Source organism: Wyeomyia smithii, chromosome 1 (assembly GCF_029784165.1).
Source record: "Wyeomyia smithii strain HCP4-BCI-WySm-NY-G18 chromosome 1, ASM2978416v1, whole genome shotgun sequence".
NCBI lineage: Eukaryota > Metazoa > Arthropoda > Insecta > Diptera > Culicidae > Wyeomyia > Wyeomyia smithii.
This window is the reverse complement of record NC_073694.1, coordinates 191,945,277-191,965,799: the sequence shown is the minus strand read 5'-3', so window position 1 is coordinate 191,965,799 and position 20,523 is coordinate 191,945,277. Positions and strand designations below refer to the sequence as shown.

Genomic DNA, 20,523 nt, shown 5'->3' with positions numbered 1-20,523 from the left:
CCGGAAAATCACTCAATTTAGCCGTGCAAATTCTTGAAATGAGGGTTATATCTTGTTGTGATAAACTATTCATAGGTAACACTACCGTTTATATTTGGTGCGTCCTGGTCGTTATTGTAAAAATGATTATTTAGAAATAGATAAAAATTTCCCACTATTAGTAGTTGTGAAAATTCTCATAACTCTTATCTTCATCATCTTATAGTTCTGAAAAGAACCGCTTTCATAATCTTCAGCTCGAAATGTAGCTACTGAATGCTGATGATCACACCACCACCGGTAGCATCGATTATTTTGTTGGCCGCGTATAAAATTTGTTCTCCGCTGTGCCCTCCAGCAGCTGTGCCAGCAAAATATCCTGCAGCGTACGATGGTTATTGTTGCTGCCGTGTGCAGAATACAGGTAACATGCTCCGCGGTGCCTGGAAGTTGACTCGTATGCAGCTCTCGTTTCTCAATGTCGCAAAGCTTTAACAGCTGCACCGCACTCGCTATTGTGGAACAAACTAAACTGAAGCTGAATTTTCCACACGCAATCTTTTTTATCGAGTTCAGCGTAGATTTTTACCATTAAGGCGTGGCCACGTAGCTTAGACAAAGACAAACAAACCAAAACACTTTGTTGAGTCAAAATATGTAGGCAGTGGAATTTATTTCGTCCATGTTATTGTTATCTGTGCTTGGGAAGCAAGCCAAGAACAAGGGAAATGTATGGGAAAGCTTGACCTTGGAACTTTTCACCTTTTTCAACCATTAAGCAGTAAAGCAACAATGTTGAACATAATATCAAAAAATTGTTACACATTTTATCTATCCACCGAAATATAAATGACTAAGATGCATTAAGTCGTTCGCTTGCTATAACCGTTTGAAATCTGACGCAACATTTGCCAGTTTCATTTTCATTTTCACAAAGTGTAATCTAGTATAGAAAACAAAGACGTAGTCCTACGTCAAAAAATGTAGCACACGTAAACTGTTTAAAATTATACTTAACAGTTGTCAGAACCCTTTCATTCCGGAGTCAAAATAAAAGTGCTAAACAATCTTCAACATTTCTGAATATCTGGCATTATTCAATCAGGACAAATGCTAAAAATATGAAAAAATATATCAGGACGCTCTAAACGGGTCTCAAAATCAGAACATGTCCTGCTAAATCGCTATATCTGAAGAAATTAAATATGAGTGCAATTGTCTATTTTAATAATGTCACTGTCAGACGGTGGGATCAAACAATATTTTTCTGCACACACAAGCACAAATTTATTGTTGTCAATAACTATTTTCGATTTATTAGCATATTTTGTTGCTCATTACTATTACTAGAATATTATAATCGACAAGGAAAAAAAAACAAATATCGTGCCGTTACCGTATCTCTTTCACGATCTGAGTCACTGAAATATGTCACAGAGTCGAAAAATGATTGAATAAGATTTACGTACAAAAATAACACTTTTGCAGTGTCTCGCCACCACACAAGCAAGCTTCGGCAAGAGACGTTCCACATGCCGATATGTACATGGGGTATGGGCGCTCGGCAATGTTGATGCGGGCGTTCGGAAAATTCAGCAAATTTGCTACCGAAAATTCAATCGCCGGCCGCCGGCTCAGCGGCGGTTCCACATTCGCCTACTGACTTCTCACCCATTAATACAAATGGAATTTCGAAAAATTTACACCAACTAGCTAGCTATGGAAATAAAACGAACATAGCTGCACCCACCAGAAAATCTGTACAGTTGAGAATGAAAAACTGACGTCATTTTTTTTCGACGGGGAGCGTAATTCACGTTCCGTTGCGTATCCCCTATTATTTGGCTTTGAACTTCCCAGGAGCATATTTTTGCGAACCGAATAATTTGTTCACAATTTACTTCTAAGTAGAGGAAAAAGTTCAATTCAATACAACTTCTAATTATATCTTCCACCGATGGCGTTTCGCGTGTGGTGACGTCTTTTGGGGCCGAAAAGCCGACCTCGAATCTAAGAACAGCAGGCTGATTTTTGTTTATTCTGCGAGCAAGTAAATCTAGAGGCAACAATAAGACACCGCGCAGGTTCAGTGGAGTGCCGAACCTGGGTGCTAACGGTCGTCCAATGAAAAGAAAAAAAAATGTGGTCCTCAATGAAATGCACGATATGTTGCTGCTTGCTTCCTGGTGGAATGTTGTATTCTTATATTAATTTAATTTGCCGACACCTCACAAACATCTCGGACAAATTTGAACCGTTGATTCAATGATTCTCTAGAGTAGTGAGTGTTGTTTCATCGTTTCACGCTCAACTATCCGGGTTTTAAAGTTTCCGAGCATTACAAACGAAAAACCAATCTCGGGAAAATTCCTCGAAATACGAAAGCTGGGATTCTCTGTAAGCGAATATGATTTCAAACGTCATTAACATTATTATTTTTTAACCTCATAATGGATTACAATCAACTTCGTATATTTAGATAGATAAAAAGTAGAACAATCTTGTTTTACATTGAATGAAAAGTTTCCAAATTTGATTTCTGCCCAAAATGAATCGATCAAACAATCAGCACAGACATGAAGAGTAGACGCTAACCGCCTACTATTTAGTTGTCAGCGAACTTTGACTTATCCTTCACACCCCAAGAGGTCAACTAATGTTTGTTTCCATGAACCTAAACTAATTCGATGCCCTAAAGGTGCAGGTTGCTTGGGAAGTTGTTGAAAATCTCTGCTGATAGAGTACACTTAATATTGATGTCTCGGAAGAAAACATATTTTCAAAAATTGTAATTTCCTGGAAATATTAAGGATTCAGTATTTAGGAATTGGTTTGACTACAATGCACTTAATGTCAAGTAGTTGAAAGTCATAGATTGATTGGTAGAGGGCATTCTTTATTGATGGATAATTTGAAAGTGTATGAACTTGTGTGATTACTCTAAGTCTGAGTCATGAATTCAAAGCATCAAATTTAATCGCGGTAAAATAGAAATATCGGAACAACTATTTTTCCATCAATCTGTCGTGTCTTGAACACTGCTTTTCTAATTTTCTTAACAGTTTTTTGACAAAGCAAGGATAATAAATTCGAAAATTTTCTAGTTTGCCAACACTAAAAACGATGTCTGCTGGAGCTCCAACTGTCGAATATTTTGTTTTTGTACCTATTTGATTGATACAATAAAAAATTAAGGAGTATTTAGTATTTGCATTAAAAATAACTTGGTTAGTGGAAGCGAGAGCACCAAACAGGTGTTTAGGATAAAAGGAAAATGTTTATGCATAGTGCAAAAAATCGTGTCGAAATTGTGGGCCTGATTATAGGAGTAGAGTAAACTAGACTAAACCATACATTTCAAAAGAGACGAACTGGTCGTCGAAGCTTCTGTAATAGAAATTTGTATGGCCATAAAAATTTCATAAGTTGAAAATAAGACAAAAATAACAGTTAAATTTGTGAAGAGGAGGTGCTTACATTCCGATTAGAAATTTGACCTTCTATTCATAACACTGGGTTCGCAGTTAGAGCAAAAGTCAATTGCGGGGCTAGCGCTACGATCCTGTTGTATCTAAAAGTGCTTACTAGTCGAGGTTCGTAGCTGCCTTTGTTAGATTAGCATCGTATCTCGAGATGTAAAATGAAGCATAGCAGAAATGCAAATAAGAAGGCAGATAACAGAAAAAATTCTCAACAGTCTTATATATTATTTTTTGGTTAGCCTTATCGGCTGTGTCGTAATGTTAAACATTTGATATGCATCCATTAGTTTATTTTCTATATATACATTCAGATGATTATGAGATAGACTAACCTCTACCAAAACACACAAAACATTGAGTTTTCCTAGGAAATATTTGTTGCGACTTCCGATAGTAAACCAGAGACAGTAAAAATTTTAGACGGACGTTAACAACGTTCATTTCTCAATGGATCTAACCTTGCGCGAATTTAGTGTTCCACGACACCAATCACTCATTTGCTTGACATATTTTAAGCCGACGAATTAAACGAAGATGGAAATCTGACGGCAACAAACCATCCTTGTCTAATAACTAGAAAAAATTTCTTGTTCTAACCGTCGACCTTACATTCTTTTGGAATTATTTTTAAAACGCTTTAAAATGCCAAAGCGATAACTCGCAGATTTGGTCGGGTTGGCGAAGCATCAAAAACAATCAAATAATGTTTTCCATTCCGATTCCTGGAAAAGTGCCACTGTCTATTTCTTGTATGAAAAAAAAAAAAAAGATTGATGTAACGCCTGCTCGATTTGCAACATATTCTTTAATTCAACATATTGTACATGACGAATTGCCCAAATGGCACAACAGTTGTTGTAGTTCGATCGGGACCAGTGCGCGTCGCTAGTATACGGAGATGCGGCGGAAAAATTCCTACGCTTCGGGTTTCTTCGCTCGGGCTCCAAAAATAGAACTGCCTACGCGTACGATTGTACTACCCATCTCGATCTGTGAAATAATACAGAAAATGCAAGAGCAGCCACAAAGTTGTGTTATTTTGAAAGACAACAGGCCCCAGTTACGTGACCGTTTCTGTTCGACATTGAGACAGTCGCTCCTAACGCTTACCGCTTGGATATAATCGTCCGACATTCCCATCGACACCTGCAGCTCGGCGGAATCCTTTCCGAAGGTGCTGCAGATTTCCGCGTGACACTTCATCAGCTCGATGAAGTCCGGGTTCGGTCCGGTGGAGTAATCGTGACCAAACCGTCCAATGGTCATTATTCCGTGACAGTTCAGGTGGGAACATTTTTCGGTGACGAAACGGTACAGATTCACTGCATCCGCCGGTTCGGTGCCATTTTTCTCTGAGAAACAGAAATGTTGTTAACTGATTCTGGGAACATTCGGCTTCTGCTTACCATCTTCTCCACTGGTGTTGATTTGTATCAGCACATTGAGTTTGTTCTTGTTCGGGTCTCCTGCCATTACTTTCTCCCAAGCCTTGTTCAAACTTTCCGCTGTTTTGGCGTTGTGAACTGTTTGGATCATATGTAAATTTGGAAGGTTGACAATCTGAAAAGTTTAAATCCATAGAAACATAATAATAAAGGTACAGGTTTAATTAGACGAAGACCTTATTGATCTTGTTACTCTGCAGATGGCCGATGAAGTGCCAGCGTATTTCTTTGCATTGCTGGAGGATTTTGGAGTCGTTGGCTTTCTCGATCAGCTCTTGAACATAGTTTTCACCAAAATCACGCTGCCCTGCGGAATATCCATCCAGAATGAGTTCGACTGGTTTCGTCTTACTGACCGCCACCAGCAGAGGTTTGGATGGTTTAATGGTCTGCAATTGAATCGTTGAGAAACAGTAATGTGTGGTGTAAGAACATAAATTCTTGAAGGTCTACGACATGTAGCATACTATCAATAGAATTGTAGAGTTTTCGTGTTACCGACTAGCACTAAACCATCGAATTATCCGCTTTTAAGTTGTTATTGAAATGTTTCTACATCTACATGATCAAGCCTTCCATAACAAAAAATTAATCATTGGGAATTTATCCTAAATGTTTCTTTTAGAACAAAACGCGTCGAATTCTTCCTCATATTTTTTTTTGTTCTAAAAGAAACAGATAATACAAAGATCTATAGGCGAATCAACGGTTTACAATCAAACTTTGCTGCAAGCTGCCAACGATACTCGAAGGCATCATGAAATATTGTACGCAAGTATCATGAAAAAGCTTCTTCTGGTGTCAGAATAGTCACTAGATAACAGACTGGCGGATACTAAATTAATTCTAAGATTGATAATTGGGATTTAAAACTTACACAGTTTGCTTTCAAAGTAGTGTTTCTCTCTGATTGCACATATGATTTTACTGATGAATTTTATTATTACAGGGCACGGTTGATTGTTTGGAAAAAGCGACGTTTTATTTTGTAACAACGCGTATTCGTAATTTGCTATTCACTTTTAAAAAATATATTGGCTTCTCCAAATTTTCCACAGATTTATGATGAAAATTAAATGTTATGGTGTCAGTTGTAGTCGTAGTGATAGGATCCATTGTTCCAATTTTACTTTTGTTACTGTGATAGACAAAAGAGGTATTAAATTTTTCTAAATTTTTCTAACATCACAGCAAAAAAGTACATGCAAAACACGATAATTTATTTTAAATGAGGTCTTTAAAATATTTACCTAGGGTTCAATTTATACGTCTTTAACTGATCGGTTCTTAAAAAAAAACAATGTTTTTTTTTTCAAATTAAATAATAAATATAAAATATACTAAAAAATAGAGCGAAAATTTCACAAGAATGAGTTAAAATTCTAAGATGCCAGTTGACACGTTTGATTTAAAATTTAGCGTTGGGTTATCCCCATTTTCCTTCTTCTTTTTATCTTATTGCTAGAGAGCTATTCTGCCGGTACCCGCATAACTGTCCCATACTGATTTTGGTCACTGTTGAGTTATCATCGGGAATCGACTCAATTGTTATCATATTTTCTGGAAAAAAATAAAATTGATACTTTTGTATGAAAAAACATGAAAAAATGCCAAGTTGTTTTTGTCCCATATTGAAAGTACCCGCATTACAGTCCCACTGCATAGTGGTTCAAACTGCAAACATATAATTTTGTTCCAGATTAGTGTATATCGGATTATTTTAGGCATATAGAAGTATGCCATTTAATTAACTAGACTAATGTTGTCTTTTCTGTAGTACAATCTACGTTGCCAATGATACTGCCGGTTGCTGGTTGAATTTATATGTGATGGGACAAAATATGCGAGTACTTTCGAAATGTACCCGCATACTTTGTCCCATTTTGCATTTTTTTCAAGTTATATAACGTAGACCCAATTCCATCCATGTTTTTTTGTTCTCAATGATAAACTTGTGGTGCCATGTAACTGTTATGGTAATTGGTTCTGGATGTCATTGCTGGAAATCCGAAAATTCACGGATAATATTAAATCGCCGTTTTCTCAACATGTTGTTTTTCGTTATGGGACAGTTATCCGGGTACCGGCAGTATTGGGTGTCATTAAGCGGAGCGTTACGCTCCAGTTAATGACGTTTAACGAAGAAAACCTCATGAGGAAAGAGTAATTATCCAACAAATATTTGTTCCAGCAATTTATATCCGAAGATGTTTCATCAGAATGTTCTACGCAGCAGAGTTCAAAATTGTAAAAAAACATCTACCGCACGTTGTTTCCGCTTTATGGCATGTTTTTCTTCATACAATAAACAATCTTTCATAAAAATTACTCGAGAAGCTTTTATTTTTTTTCCTCTGTGTGGACTCATCACTGCGACCAGAGACATTTGATTTATTGTGATATTGCCCAAGTATTTTCTGTGCTCCGCACTTCATATTATTGGCAGTACCATTATTGAAGTGAATGATACGCTTTTCATTTACATCCGTGCTTGCGTGTGAGACTTCACCCTTTCGTTTCAAGCTTACTGCTCTACTATACCGAGACTCTTTCTATCCTACCAATATCGCCAAATTACTATTCCCTGAGCTGAGGCTACACCTAACGTTCCTCTCTGGCCAGGTTTGTTTTAAGAGGGACTGTTTATGCCAAGAGGAAGGAGTCTTATCGAAACCTCGTTCCCCGTGCCAATATCGCCAATTACAACTTCCTGTAGAGGATTTATATTCCTGAGATCAGTTTTATTATAAGAAGGACTTATTTTGTCAAGAGGGAGGAGTCTTATCGAAACCTCATTCCTCCAGCAAAGACCGCGCCCTAATTACAATTCCCTGAAGAGAACCATTATACGTTACTCAGAACAGTTTTATTATACGAGGGACTTTTTTTGTTAGGATGATAGAATTCAGATTGTAGGAAGGGTACTTGGTGGGAAGCCTGAGAATGCTTACGTCCTTTGGCAACCAAATGGCCTGATTCTACTAAGACTCGAACCCACGACCACTCGCTTATCAAAGCGGACTCTGTAACCTTGCGGCTACGAAGCTCCCTGAGAAGCTTTCATTCATAGACGTTTTTTTATTCATAGACATCAAAAAATTCACCAACCCAAAGTTGTGGTTTGAGCTGTTAAAAAATCCACCATTATGTTTATTAGGGTGGGGAATCGTTATATGGAAAAAACGAAACTTGATAGCAGAAAGCCAGCACCAAGTTTTTTTTTTGTTATATTTGGGACCCCAAACAATCCTAAATTTATCGGAAGTCGATTGGTTTTGTCTTCGCTTGGCGCATTGCATTTCAAATTCATATGGAGTTTTGTATGGAAAAACCAACTTTTTTGCGTTTTCCATTCTAGAGAGGTCAGAATGGCCCACACCATAGGTTTTATGACTTCAAATTATAGGTTATTTGATGCCTAACAACTTGGCCGAAGACACTAAAAAGCTAGGGTGTCCCAAAAAAATACTAGAGCTGTTCAAAGTTGATTATGTCGAGATTTATGTTGCAAATCATTTTTTCTGCCAACACTGCCAGTGTACCGGCGTTAGTCAGATTTCCATCAGAAGTAACCTCTGAAACACGTTGTAGACTCTACCTACGCCTAGAATATTGACCTAAATTGAAGCAGACAAAATTCTGTCAATTTTCAAATAGCCAAAACTTCACGAAAAATGAATCAATTTTGACAAAACAGGTTTCATTTTACTGGAAAACTGTCCTAGTTTCCTAGTATTACTTGAGAACTGGACGTGACCAAGGATCACTGGAAATGTTTCGGATTTCCGGAGTGTGTGCCGAAGTGTACATTTTTGCAACGCGTAGAACTTTTTATGACATCTTGTTTCACTTAGGTTCATATGTTGTCAATAAATCATAATTTATTTCGAGTTCATTGGTAGCCAAAGATTGAAAATTCGCCAAGGAATCATCGAGGTATGAATTTATTAAGTATGGGTGTTGATTTTGGCGGTTTTTTCCCTGTTGGGTACTAATTTTTTTTGAGCTTGCAGCACTCTAGCAGAATTCAATCGAACATTGTGGGTGTGTAGGTCTTATTAAACTAAGCAACTTTGCAAACTTGCGTTTGAAAATTTATCTGGATTAACATTTAAAAAGGTCAGATTATTTTCAAGCGGATTTTGTCTAAAATGTTATTTGTGCAGATTTTCAAATTAACGTGGTTTTCTTCTAAATCACCTTTCCTTCAAAAATTAAAAAAAAAATAAGTTTAAGATCCTACTCTGAAAAAAATATAATTTTAAAAACAAAAAATGATTTCAGAAAATATCGGTGATCTCAGATTTTTTTAAGTATTTTAGATAGACAATTTAGTTGCCTAAAACTTTCTATGCGTTGCAAAAATGTACACTTTGACATACACTCTTAAAATCCGAAACATTTTCGGTGTAGGCTGGTCACGCCAAGTTCCTAAGTAATACTAGGAAACTAGAATAGTTGTCCAGTGAAATTAAACCGGTCATCAAAATTGATTTATTTTTCGTAAAGTTCTGGCCATTTAAAACATGAAAGAATTTTATTTATCACAATTTTTTTGTCCACCCCCTGTATAAATGTAAACATTTTTTTGGCGCAACAATTTTGTGCATTTGGATTTCTAGTGGAACTAAAAATTGTTTGTTGGGTTGTGTTAAACTAAACAATTACCAGAGAATTACCAATAGACTGCCGCTATGCATGTCCATCATATTATAAGAGTTGGCAAGCCAAAAAAAATGCATTTTTTTACAATTTCGTATCATTGCTTTTTATGAGATGGTGCAAAAAGTTAGGATATTTTTTTAAAGTTCTCCAGTACTAAGTTGTCGATTTCATCTGTACTTAGGAAACTAAAAACTATAAATACCTACCTTTTTAGTCACCATTTTTTCTCAAAAACTCAATGACACCCGGGGCGAACCTTTATACCACCCCCAACAATGCTAAAACTTGTCGAATAGCAGCACCCAACAAATACCTAGCGGCAAAAGCAACTCCTGGGGTAGGGTAGATGAGGTCTCCTTCTTTTGGGTCTCCTCAGGGGGGATTTACTGCTGTCAAAATTTATATATGTGTGCGTTATCGCAGATCAACTCTGGTCCATGAAGTTTGTTGGTCCATGACGTTTAAAAGATTTCCTGTGTGGCGAGGAAAGTTCATGATTTTCAGCTAATTGCAGGCTGCTGCCACCAAATTTCACTACGCAACGCAGTATGAATAAAAGTTTTCCGCGATTTCTAGAGTTTTGGTAAAAAAGAACGTTACAATTCTACTGAATTTTACTCCAATCAAAACGACAAAAACCAAAACAACCGGACGCCTTGTTGCCAAATATGCTGGTCACGGTTACACGATATTTGACAGATAGATTCCCCCTGGGTCTCCTCCAGTAACCAGCCGCACTGACTTGTGCTCACCCTTATAATATCGATAATTATCGTTAACGTCAAAAAATTAACGATAATATCGATAACCAGCATTTATCGATATTATCGATAAGTATCGATAAGTTTCCCATCACTACAGTAGAGATGGTCGGGTACGGGTATTTTTACCCGAAACCCGTACCCGACGGGTTCGGGTTGGGTTTCGGGTAACGCCAAAAAATATTTTACGGGTTCGGGTCGGGTACGGGTAATTAAAAAACCAAGGCTTCGGGTTCGGGTCGGGTACGGGTTTGAAAAATTCTCAATTGGTCGGGTACGGGTCGGGTACGGGTAATTCAATTTTCGTGCATTATGAGAATTTATTTTTATTATTTCAAGCCTGGGTGTTTTCTTAATGTCGATAATCGGTAAGATCGGAGAAAAAATCGCACATCCTCACTCAACGAGAGATCGCCCAATACCTATTCTGTCAGTTGTCGGCAGTCTATTCACCAAGGGAATGACATCATGCTATCGCTTTCTAATGTTAGATTGAATAGTTAATTCTGCAACGGTTTTGATTTAAATGGAATTTTTGTCGGGCTTTTTTCATAACTGTTAGGAAAACCGCGGAACATTGCACAGTGGGGCGACTTAATACAAATGCTTGTCAAGTAAAAAAAAGTGTCGATAAATACGACAAAAATATGGTATTTACTTAATTTTGGTGTGTTGAACACGAATCTCCATTCCACTTTTTATTTGGGGACGTTCACAATGCACGTGACTTAATTTCCCATGATTTTTTAGCACTTTTCCCCTCCCTTTTTTATTAAACAGAATTATATGATCTTTAACCACAAACAACGCCACAGGACGTCCTCTTTACGAAAACAGATTACGTGGTTTTTGCACAACTCCTCAAATCAACCAAATTTCGCAAAAAAAATTTGTTTTTATAAAAATTAAAACAATATTATATATTATAATAGGTAATAAAAACTAACTACAAATCAACTTTTTCTTCGAGGCCAAAAAAAAAACCAAGCAATCATTGAAGCTGCAGAGCGTTTCAAAGTAATGATATATTTTTTTTAAATATGTCAAAAAACGTCAGTATGCCGAGCTTTGAAAAGTTATAAAAAAATCAATTTATTATATTGCACCCAAATTTTGGACTTAAGCACTTAAAAATTATATCAATAATGAAAAAATATTATGAATCAGCTGACGTTTAAACATTTGTTTCGATGGCCAGCGCTTTCCCACTTTGCATTGAGATGTTTAGTACGAAACAAATATATGAGATTTGACAGCGATAGCATAGTCTTGGTTTGTACTGTGACCAAGGATGCCGCATGTGCAGAAATATCTGTTTTTTACCGATTTTTAGAATTTATCGATGACACCGAATCTAGACTCAAAATTACATTGTTTTGGCAAATGCAGTGAATTATAAAATTTTTCTCAAGTTATAAACTATAATAATTTTGACCTTTCAAAATTCGTTTGACCCTTTAATGTGTTTATAAAACTCGTCGTTTGTTTTAAACTTTACCAGACATGCACTTTTCATAGTGGACCGATTCCTTATAGTGGACCACTCGCCTGAAACTCTGGGTTCAATCTCATTCGTTCACACGCACACTCGGTTCTAGCCTAACTCCGGCCATCATCTCGAGAGACCACATATGACAATCAGTGCATAAAATGTGCGAGGTACCCAGGAATTTTGAAATAAACAATTAAAAATAAATCCAGGGCGGGTCGGGTACGGGTCGGGTACCGGCAATTTCGGCGTTTTTTCTATCGGGTACGGGTCGGGTACGGGTAGTTGGAATAGATATTTTTCGGGTTCGGGTCGGGTACGGGTATTTTAAACAAACCAGACTTCGGGTTCGGGTCGGGTACGGGTTTGAAAACTTTCGTTGAGTCGGGTACGGGTCGGGTACGGGTAACAAATTTCCCATACCCGACCATCTCTAGTACGCAGCCAAGGGTAGAAAGCTGGTTTGCAAGGGAGAATTTGTTAGAAAATCCACAGTTTGAGACCCGAATGATCAACATTGTAAGCAGTTTGCTCTAAGAAGCAATTACCTAGAAACATACCCCGGTTATCACTCGATTTGGATTTTCGATGGTGCCCGTATACAACGCAATAAAAGAATTGTAGGGTATTTCCGTTTTTCGGGTTTATTTATGATCTTTCTGCCAGCATACGCACCTTTCTATTGCCCGATCGAAATTGTATTTGGAATAGCTAAAAAAAAATTGCAACAACATTACAGAGGGAATAATAACCAGGATCTCGAAGTTTTAGTAGTGATTATGAATTCGTTTTCTTCTTTTAGTATGGCTAAATTGTTTAAAAAATGTGGTTATATTCATAAAGGCAAATTCGATCCAACAATTGCAGCCATAGAAGATCCGATTGACCTCACTTCAAACATACATAGTTAAGATTCTATTTGATTCTTTCATTTGCGAACCTTTTCTGTAACATTACTAAGTTTCATTTGAATAAACGAAACAAAAAATGAACAAAAAAAAAAACAACTTAGATGTGGTCGTCTTCAACATCGGTGATTTCTATGCTCAATACCTTGTCTCCTCGATCTTCTCGAACACTAGCAGACAACTCCATTGCACTGATGAGGGTTTCGCTCAGCATATCTCTTATCTTGAGGGCTTCGAGGTGATGCTTTACTACTTTCACCGTTTCATCGTAAAAACTATCATTTACACTATGAGCTACATGCAATTATCGTCTAATAGCGGTGATACGTGGTCCTTATTTCGTGCGAATCAAATGCGATGAATGCTGAGAAGGATTTCATTGCTTCTCGTAGGTTGCTCACTATTCAAAAGCATTCAAAATACAAGCAATACAATACTTGCAATACAAAATACTTGGCTAATGTCCACGGTCCATACAATTTTTTTAGAATTTATATGGGCAGTTTTCTACGGAGGGGGAGAGGGGGGGGGGGTTCAAAATCGTTAAAAATCTGACCACGTGGTATGTGGACGGCCCCTAAGGAACTGTCAAAGAGTTATTTACAAAATCAATGCAACATTTTTCAAGTAGGAACGAGACAAATGCAGGGCAGAGTCTATGTGTATATAGAGTCGCGCGAAGAGAAAATCTATCGTTTCGGCAACACAGTTTCTGTGCCGTTTGTTGCCAAGAACTATACAGTTCTGTTTTTCACCATGCATAAGCGAATATCATTTTTTGAAATTCTTCACAAGGTACACAGTTTTGAAAGATTACACCGGTAATGTTTTGTTAAATTTGAGTGAACCAGTGTACAGGTTTAATGTTGGATTGAAATGTGTAAGTGAAACTTCGGAAAAACACATATTCTTTATTACGCTCAATTACAACACTTTTTATCCAAACATTATCACCTTGTTTATTTACATTGCTCGATTGGTACCCTCGTTTGACACTGATTTGGCTCTTTTGGTTTCATCTTTGCGGGACTCTTATTATAAACATAGACTCTGATGCAGGGCTACACAGGTACACTGCCTTAAAAAACAACTCAAACAGTGATTTTATTCAGACGTGGTACCATTCGAGTAGTTGATTTTGTACCAACTTTTTTGGAAGATTTCTTCCTGAGTGTTACGTATGTCTTATGTATGTGGTGTAATTTCGCCGATCAGATTGGAAAAGCACAAACTTGTAAAATTCGCTTTCGACACGAATACAACTTCACGAGCCAAATATTCCTTCAATGAGTTCCACACTTTGTTTACAAATTCACGATTACTTTTTGCTGACAACTACCGATGAGCAACGTAGTTTCCTAAAGACTGTCCTTTGAATTGTCGCTTGTTATCCAGCAAAATACAAAAAAATTAAGCGCCACAACCATTTACTGCTTTTCTGCCACTGCTACTGCTGCTGTCTTCTTACGGAGCTACCCATTGTTTCGTCTTTGTTTTCCAGCTTCTCCAAATTATAATCGATAATTGATTCTCCAGCCAAACCTTCAGCTGTTTTGTAGAGAAATTCGTCTTCGTGCTCACACGGTTCCTCTGAATCCATGTTCTTTATTAAAGTCCTTATTCGAATAAAAATGTTCAATCTATTGAATAATCACTTGAAATCACTCACCAACGTAACGAAAAATCGAACCTACACAAAAATAAACAACCACTAGTCATTTCTGGTACGAATCGAATTACAGTAGACACCTGCTAGAGAAATTCTTAATGATTTTTTCTGAATTTACTCAAGTTTGCACAGTTCAATTGCTCAAAAAATGAATGGAAATACAAATTAACTACACCAGTATTTTTTTTATTTTGTGACAAAGAAGAGAGCAGTGTAAGCATATTTTGGTGTGGAAAAATTATTTTACTGCGAATCTATTGAAAGGTAAATTGCGCAATACCAGTTGATAATATTATCACTTCAGTGAACGCACTTTCCTCGAATCGTTATATTCTTACTGGAAGTATTATTTCTAACTTTAGCAACAATATCCGTTTATTGAAATGCAAAACAAAACAATTTTGCCTTCTCTTTGTAATATACTAATCGGAGCACAAAGACACATTCCAATTTTAGTAACCAATAAATCGTCATTAACATGAAGTAACCAAAAAAATCCAAAAATTTAAATGCTTATTATTGTAATTATACTTTTTAAATTTATACCGTAAATAAACATGTTTGAACGAAAACAATGTAATTTTTTTCAATATATTTTGAAATAGGAAAGCTATCCGAAAAATAATCCTATTTTAATCGAAAATCATCGACTGTAGCTTATTTTCTCGACAGTCGTGCTCCCAACAAAATATTGTGCAGTTTGTTTTAGCTTTCAGGTGACTTCACAAAAAGATAATAATAACTTTCTTCACATTCTTTTAAGTGGATAATGTTTTCAAGGTTGGAGATTTTACATAATATTTTGTAACAAATTGGTAAGGCTGACTTCTCGAGTGATTTTTATGAAATATTGTTAACTTAAGCTGTCGGAGGTTATAGAAATCGTACTTATCTGGCCATTTCAATGATTAATACAACTAGTCCAGTGCATCTGAGTTTGAATCGACCGACGTCATCTCGAGAAAGGATTATTGATTTTTAATCTGTAGTTGATAATTATTCTACTACCCTTTAGTATATTTGTTTGAAACGCCAATTAGTTAGAATTTATATTGAGGGTGAAACTGTGTTGAAGCCAAAAATGGCCGACTTCGATCCACCAATTCGAATTTTTACTTAAGCACAATACTTGGAAACAGTTAATGCGTTTCCCGTGGAAATACCATATTATGTTTGCGTTTTCACAGGTGACGCATTACCTATTACCGAGGCTTGTGCCTTTGAAAATTCAGAGTGGTGGTTTGGAATCGGTCATTTGATGCACCAGCACCGTTTCACCTTAATCTCTCCGAAGGAAAGTAGAAAAATGAATGTATCAATGTATAACTGATGGCTAGCTTTCTGTTTTGGTTTGATGTAATAGGAGTGATAGTATGCAGAGTGTCTAGCACTTGGGAAAATTCGAAAATCCTGAAATAATATTAGATCCCATCGGAAGAAATCAAAGAATTTTTTGGACATTGGGCAATTTTATCTTTTACGCAATTCAAAATTCGAAACTGGAGAGTGATAGAAAATTTCAACGAACGAAAAACTGAGCATAAGACAACCTCAGAAATGATTATATCAAAATTTGAAATTAAAGTATTATATTATTTTGAGTTATATAACCGAAGAATAGTTTTTGTTGCAAAATAGGGGAAAACAGCAGATTTATTCGTTTTGTTTACACGATTCAAGTATTAAAAGTATTTGGCATGAAAAATCAATTTTAAATTTTTAGCATTGATTATGCGATTACCGTTTTGAAATTCCAACTACAAGCGGGTCGATTTTGATTTTGAAAAGGTATCAAAAAACCTCTATCACATTTTTGATGCCTTTTCCTTTAGTTCAATCAATAATCTCTTAACAAATGCCTGATTTCTTTTTGTTTAATGTAGTTTGTCATCTGGGTCCCTTCTGACACATCTGAGATTTTGTAAAAAAGTAACATCAATGCCTTTTTGTTTCTTATAACTAAGTGATCTGACACTGCAATCGCATATTCTATACAATTTCTTTGGAAACTTAAGCTTGTACCCGTAGGTACAGTTATGTTAACCATAGAAATATAGTTTGCGTTAATTTGATTTCTCGCTTTCAGCAATATGACCCACTTTTTTCTGACAGTGCGTTGTTTTTTGACGTGGGACTACGTCTTTCTTCACTATACTAAGGTACATTCTGTGAAAACTGGATTGAACATGTAACGTTTTTGGTTGGCGGAATGGAAGATTTTAGATGCTAATAGCGCTCAAACAACTGTTCTGATTTTAATAGTTAACATACCGTTGGAAAGCTAAAATATACAAATTTGTATAACATGATAATTTTAGATACCATTTTCTTATTACTCCGTGAAAATTGGGGAAAAGTTCGAAGGTCGATTATCCACAAACATTTTCATACCATTGGTATATTTCCCTAACGCAGACCCAAAAAACATATTTATCCGAGGTAAATATATTTATGACTGAATACTTGTATACTGCCGGTAACCGCAAGTCAGTCCCATCTGTAAAAATGTTAAAACGAGAAAACAGCTTCGAAAGATATTTTATTCACGCTCAGTTATCACTTATTTAAGATGAGATATTTTGACAATATTTTAATGCTAAAATACAGTTTGCATACTAGCCTGCATTGATTACGTTGTGAAAACCATTGATATAATTGATTTTATGATAAAAACCTTGAGTGTGACTGACTTGCCGTTACATTCTACACCGAAGAGAAAAGTAACCGCAAGTCAGTCACATTGCCATGTTGAAACTATAGTGCGTGTTGACGTGTTGTTATTCGTTGCCGTGAAAAACTGTCAATCCTTCGCTGTTAGGAAGTGTATGTCCATGAGAACCTTTCAAGAAATGTCGACGTTGGAAAATCTCATGATGTACGGAACCGATTAAAGCTTATCCGGTGAGGACTCGGATAAAGAAACTGAAGCCGGGACTGCAGTTGGTTCATCCGACAACAAATGTACAGATGATCCAAATCCATTTGAGGTTCGAGCATCACCTTTGGAGATTTTCTGAAACGATTCCCTGGATTCTGATGGAAGTTTTTTCGATACTCAAGATTTTGCGGATAGATCCACGAAGAAGCGAACCAAGAAAAAAAAATTGACTTGACTTCGTATTAGCAAAAAATTGCTACACATAAATTCATCACCAATTCAAACTAAAAAATAATCCCAATAATTGATAATTATTACTAGATAACTTATTTTCATCTAAACGGTTTTCCATTCATATACTGTTGTATTATGCATGTTTTTTTGTAAATCGGGACTGACTTTCGGTTATTTTTCTTCTGGGACTGACTTGCGGTTACTTTGCGTAATGTGACAATTCGACTTGGTATTGATTTCCACTTTTGTTGAACAAACCACTATTTTTTATCAGTACATCTGAAAACATACTCAAAGCTAGGCCAAAATACGATGCTAACTCAAAATTGACAAAATTACAGATGGGACTGACTTGCGGTTACCGGCAGTATAGGCAACAAGTTAATTATTTTCCCTATTAGTACTTCAATTGGTGCATCGCTTCTCGGCCTACTTCAATTGGTATTTCTATGATAGTGACCATAATTCTATGCTAGTTATTTTCAGCACTGAACTTGTTTTGCGTTTATTTGTAACATGGGACTGACCAAAATTTATATTTTTCTAATCAATTTAGCAACAAAAAGCTTTTTCTTGCGATTTTCTGAGAGCTCCGGGTATGTGAAGAAGTTTTTGAGGTTTAAGCAAAAAGTGATAAGAAATTACATGGGACTGTTATGCAGTTATGGGCATGAGGGTTTTGGTATTTGTATGCTGTAGTTTATGACAGGTGTATGTTTTTTTATGAAATTCTCATGGATTATTGTGTATGGTATTTGTACGTTTGGTGTGTGTTATATACTATGGCTATGGCAGAATTAAATCTTTACACCCACCATAGTCCCACGGCAAGCCTACGTTTGTGCACTCAAGCACATACCCTTTAACTTTTTTTCGTTTTTTCATAATAAATATAGAAATATTAATACCTGGATGCTCCCCAGCATTTAACGAACATTTATCAATAATTTATGAAGAAAAACTTGCATTTTCAATTATTTAAAAGACGTGCGTCAGTTTGACTCATGATTATCCTTCAACGTACATCTTTCCAGGGTTAAAAACGTTTTCGAACATTTTGTACGAACGATGAACGACATTTGATACGAACATTGTAATTGTCCGGACAAATGAGGACTTAAGAAAGTAATAAATAACTCTAGGTCACAACAAAAATGCATATTCTGCAACAATGTTGCACGCTGCCTATTAATAACTGTCTACTGCCCCTGTTTACATAGTTGACGTAAGAGCCAAAATGACCAAAATGCACTTTTTCATTGATTCAGCTTCCTTTCCCTAAGATACATACACTACAAACGAAAAGAAAACTATTTTGTTCTGAAACTTTTGAGAAATATTGGAAAAACGTTTTGGCGTAACTGCCAATTGGTTGCAAAAACTGGCGTCACTCCATCCAAGATGCAATTGTCTATGTTAAGTCGTTTTATTCAACTGTCTAGTTACTGTCTGTTTGCCTAGGTTAAGTCGTTTAATTCGACAAATATTCCATGGAAAGGGGAAAAGAGAAAGGGGGATTGAAGTCTTGTATTGTACATTAAATATTTTTACAAACACTCAGCCTCAGGAAGGTCTAAAGTCACCGTGTCCTTTCCCCCTACTAGTGGATATCCGCATCAGATGAAATAATTAAAACGTGTGGGTATATTACGGTGGGTAAACTCAATCGATTTGCCAGAACGTTTTTATGGTTCTATTTGGGGCCCCAAACAATCCTTACACTACCGGAAGTGGATTGATCGATAGCCCTTTAAAAGAAACATGCGAAATAGTTTTCCTATACTAGTTTTCATACAAATTTATGTACATGCATATGCAATGCACCAATCAAAGGCACGAGTAATCCATATCCGGCAGGTTCAGCATTGTCTGGGGGCTTAAACTGAACCAAAAAAAAACTTTGTCCTGGCTCTGTGCTGTCAAGTTTGCATTTTTCCATGTAACGATTACCCACCTTAGCGTAAATGTAAGTCTTTATGCATGTGTTTGTGTGTGTATGTGTGTGTGTTTGTATGTGTTTGTGCGTTTTTGTCTAATTGAAACTGCCGATGGACAATAACTGACGTTTGACCGAAACACGATTGATAAAACTTAATCAACTGCGAGGCAGAGTGGGAAGTAGTTGAGTTTTTACGCCAACTTATGCGAACAATATGCGGGAAAAATGCATGTTTATTCACATAAACTGGCGTAGCGGTTTTTCTGGAACAATTACCACGGCAGACTCGTTTAAACTATGGGGCCTCTATTCAAACATCAATCTTCATAAAATTGACAGAATATTTCGTTGAAATTGTATCTCAATATAATGATTTGGGTTAAAATAACAAAAACGCGTTTTTCTCGCAATGATGGTGTTGGTTATTACGTCAACTATGTAAACAGGGGCAGTCTAGTCGTAAACATTTGTACTGTCGTTGTTTTTTTTTGCGGCAATAGAGATTAAAATACTGAAACCACACTAACCTGAACTCGTTTCGAATGAGCTTCCTCGATCTTGGCCAGCGTCTGCCGGATTGCAGATTTTACGTCTACTTCACCCATCGCTCGTCGGATCATTGACGAAGTAGCGAGCGAATATTGCAACTAAAAGATGAATTTTCTGTTAGCATTATTTACAACAGTTTGTAGCGAATTTAAGACTACTATTCAGACTTTGTTTACTTGTGGGAGAGCTCTTCCGTCTTATCAGACAGCTGATTCTGCACTGGACGCTTTGTAGTATGGGATCACGAAGAATTGTCGTGCATAGTGTGCGTGTGGGGCAAAACTGCTTGTGAGTCATTTTATGACTTGTACAGAAGCTTGTATGGAAATTCGAAACATATTCCTTAGATTGTATGAAATGTTGTATTAGGAATTGATTTCGATTAAAAAACTTTTCGAATAACTTGTAACAAACTGATTGTATGATACAAAAAAACACGTGCACACTCAAATCTCGAGTATTATTTATGTAAAACATAGTTTAAAACGAAAATAAACATAAAAACGAAATAACGAGGTATATTAT

At 36.4% G+C, this 20,523-nt stretch overlaps 1 protein-coding gene across 3 annotated transcripts; it reads right to left on the bottom strand.

Annotated features, from left to right (window-relative positions):
- Positions 1–4,247: 4,247 nt before the first annotated feature.
- On the bottom strand, positions 4,248–20,261 carry LOC129717509 (pyridoxal phosphate homeostasis protein). 3 transcript variants are annotated; one of them, XM_055667463.1, is made up of 6 exons: positions 20,175–20,261; positions 19,977–20,096; positions 5,083–5,295; positions 4,868–5,021; positions 4,572–4,813; positions 4,248–4,451 (listed from the first exon to the last, which is right to left on the bottom strand). In XM_055667463.1, exons 2-6 carry the CDS (start codon positions 20,067–20,069, stop codon positions 4,377–4,379), a joined length of 777 nt encoding a protein of 258 aa, XP_055523438.1. In that variant the 5' UTR covers positions 20,070–20,096; positions 20,175–20,261; the 3' UTR covers positions 4,248–4,376. The 3 variants fall into 3 exon arrangements, with proteins under 3 accessions (XP_055523438.1, XP_055523437.1, XP_055523440.1); XM_055667462.1 differs by having other exon boundaries at positions 20,157–20,243; XM_055667465.1 differs by having other exon boundaries at positions 20,166–20,194.
- Positions 20,262–20,523: the final 262 nt, after the last annotated feature.

Bases quoted from the DNA above. Each gene is read 5' to 3' on its own strand.
- LOC129717509 (XM_055667463.1), bottom strand. From the start codon at position 20,069: ATGATCCGACGAGCGATGGGTGAAGTAGACGTAAAATCTGCAATCCGG. The intron at 4,814-4,867 runs GTAAGCAGAAGC...TCTGTTTCTCAG, and splicing joins CAACACCAGTGGAGAAGATG to AGAAAAATGGCACCGAACCG. The intron at 4,452-4,571 runs GTAAGCGTTAGG...ATTATTTCACAG, and splicing joins CGGACGATTATATCCAAGCG to ATCGAGATGGGTAGTACAAT.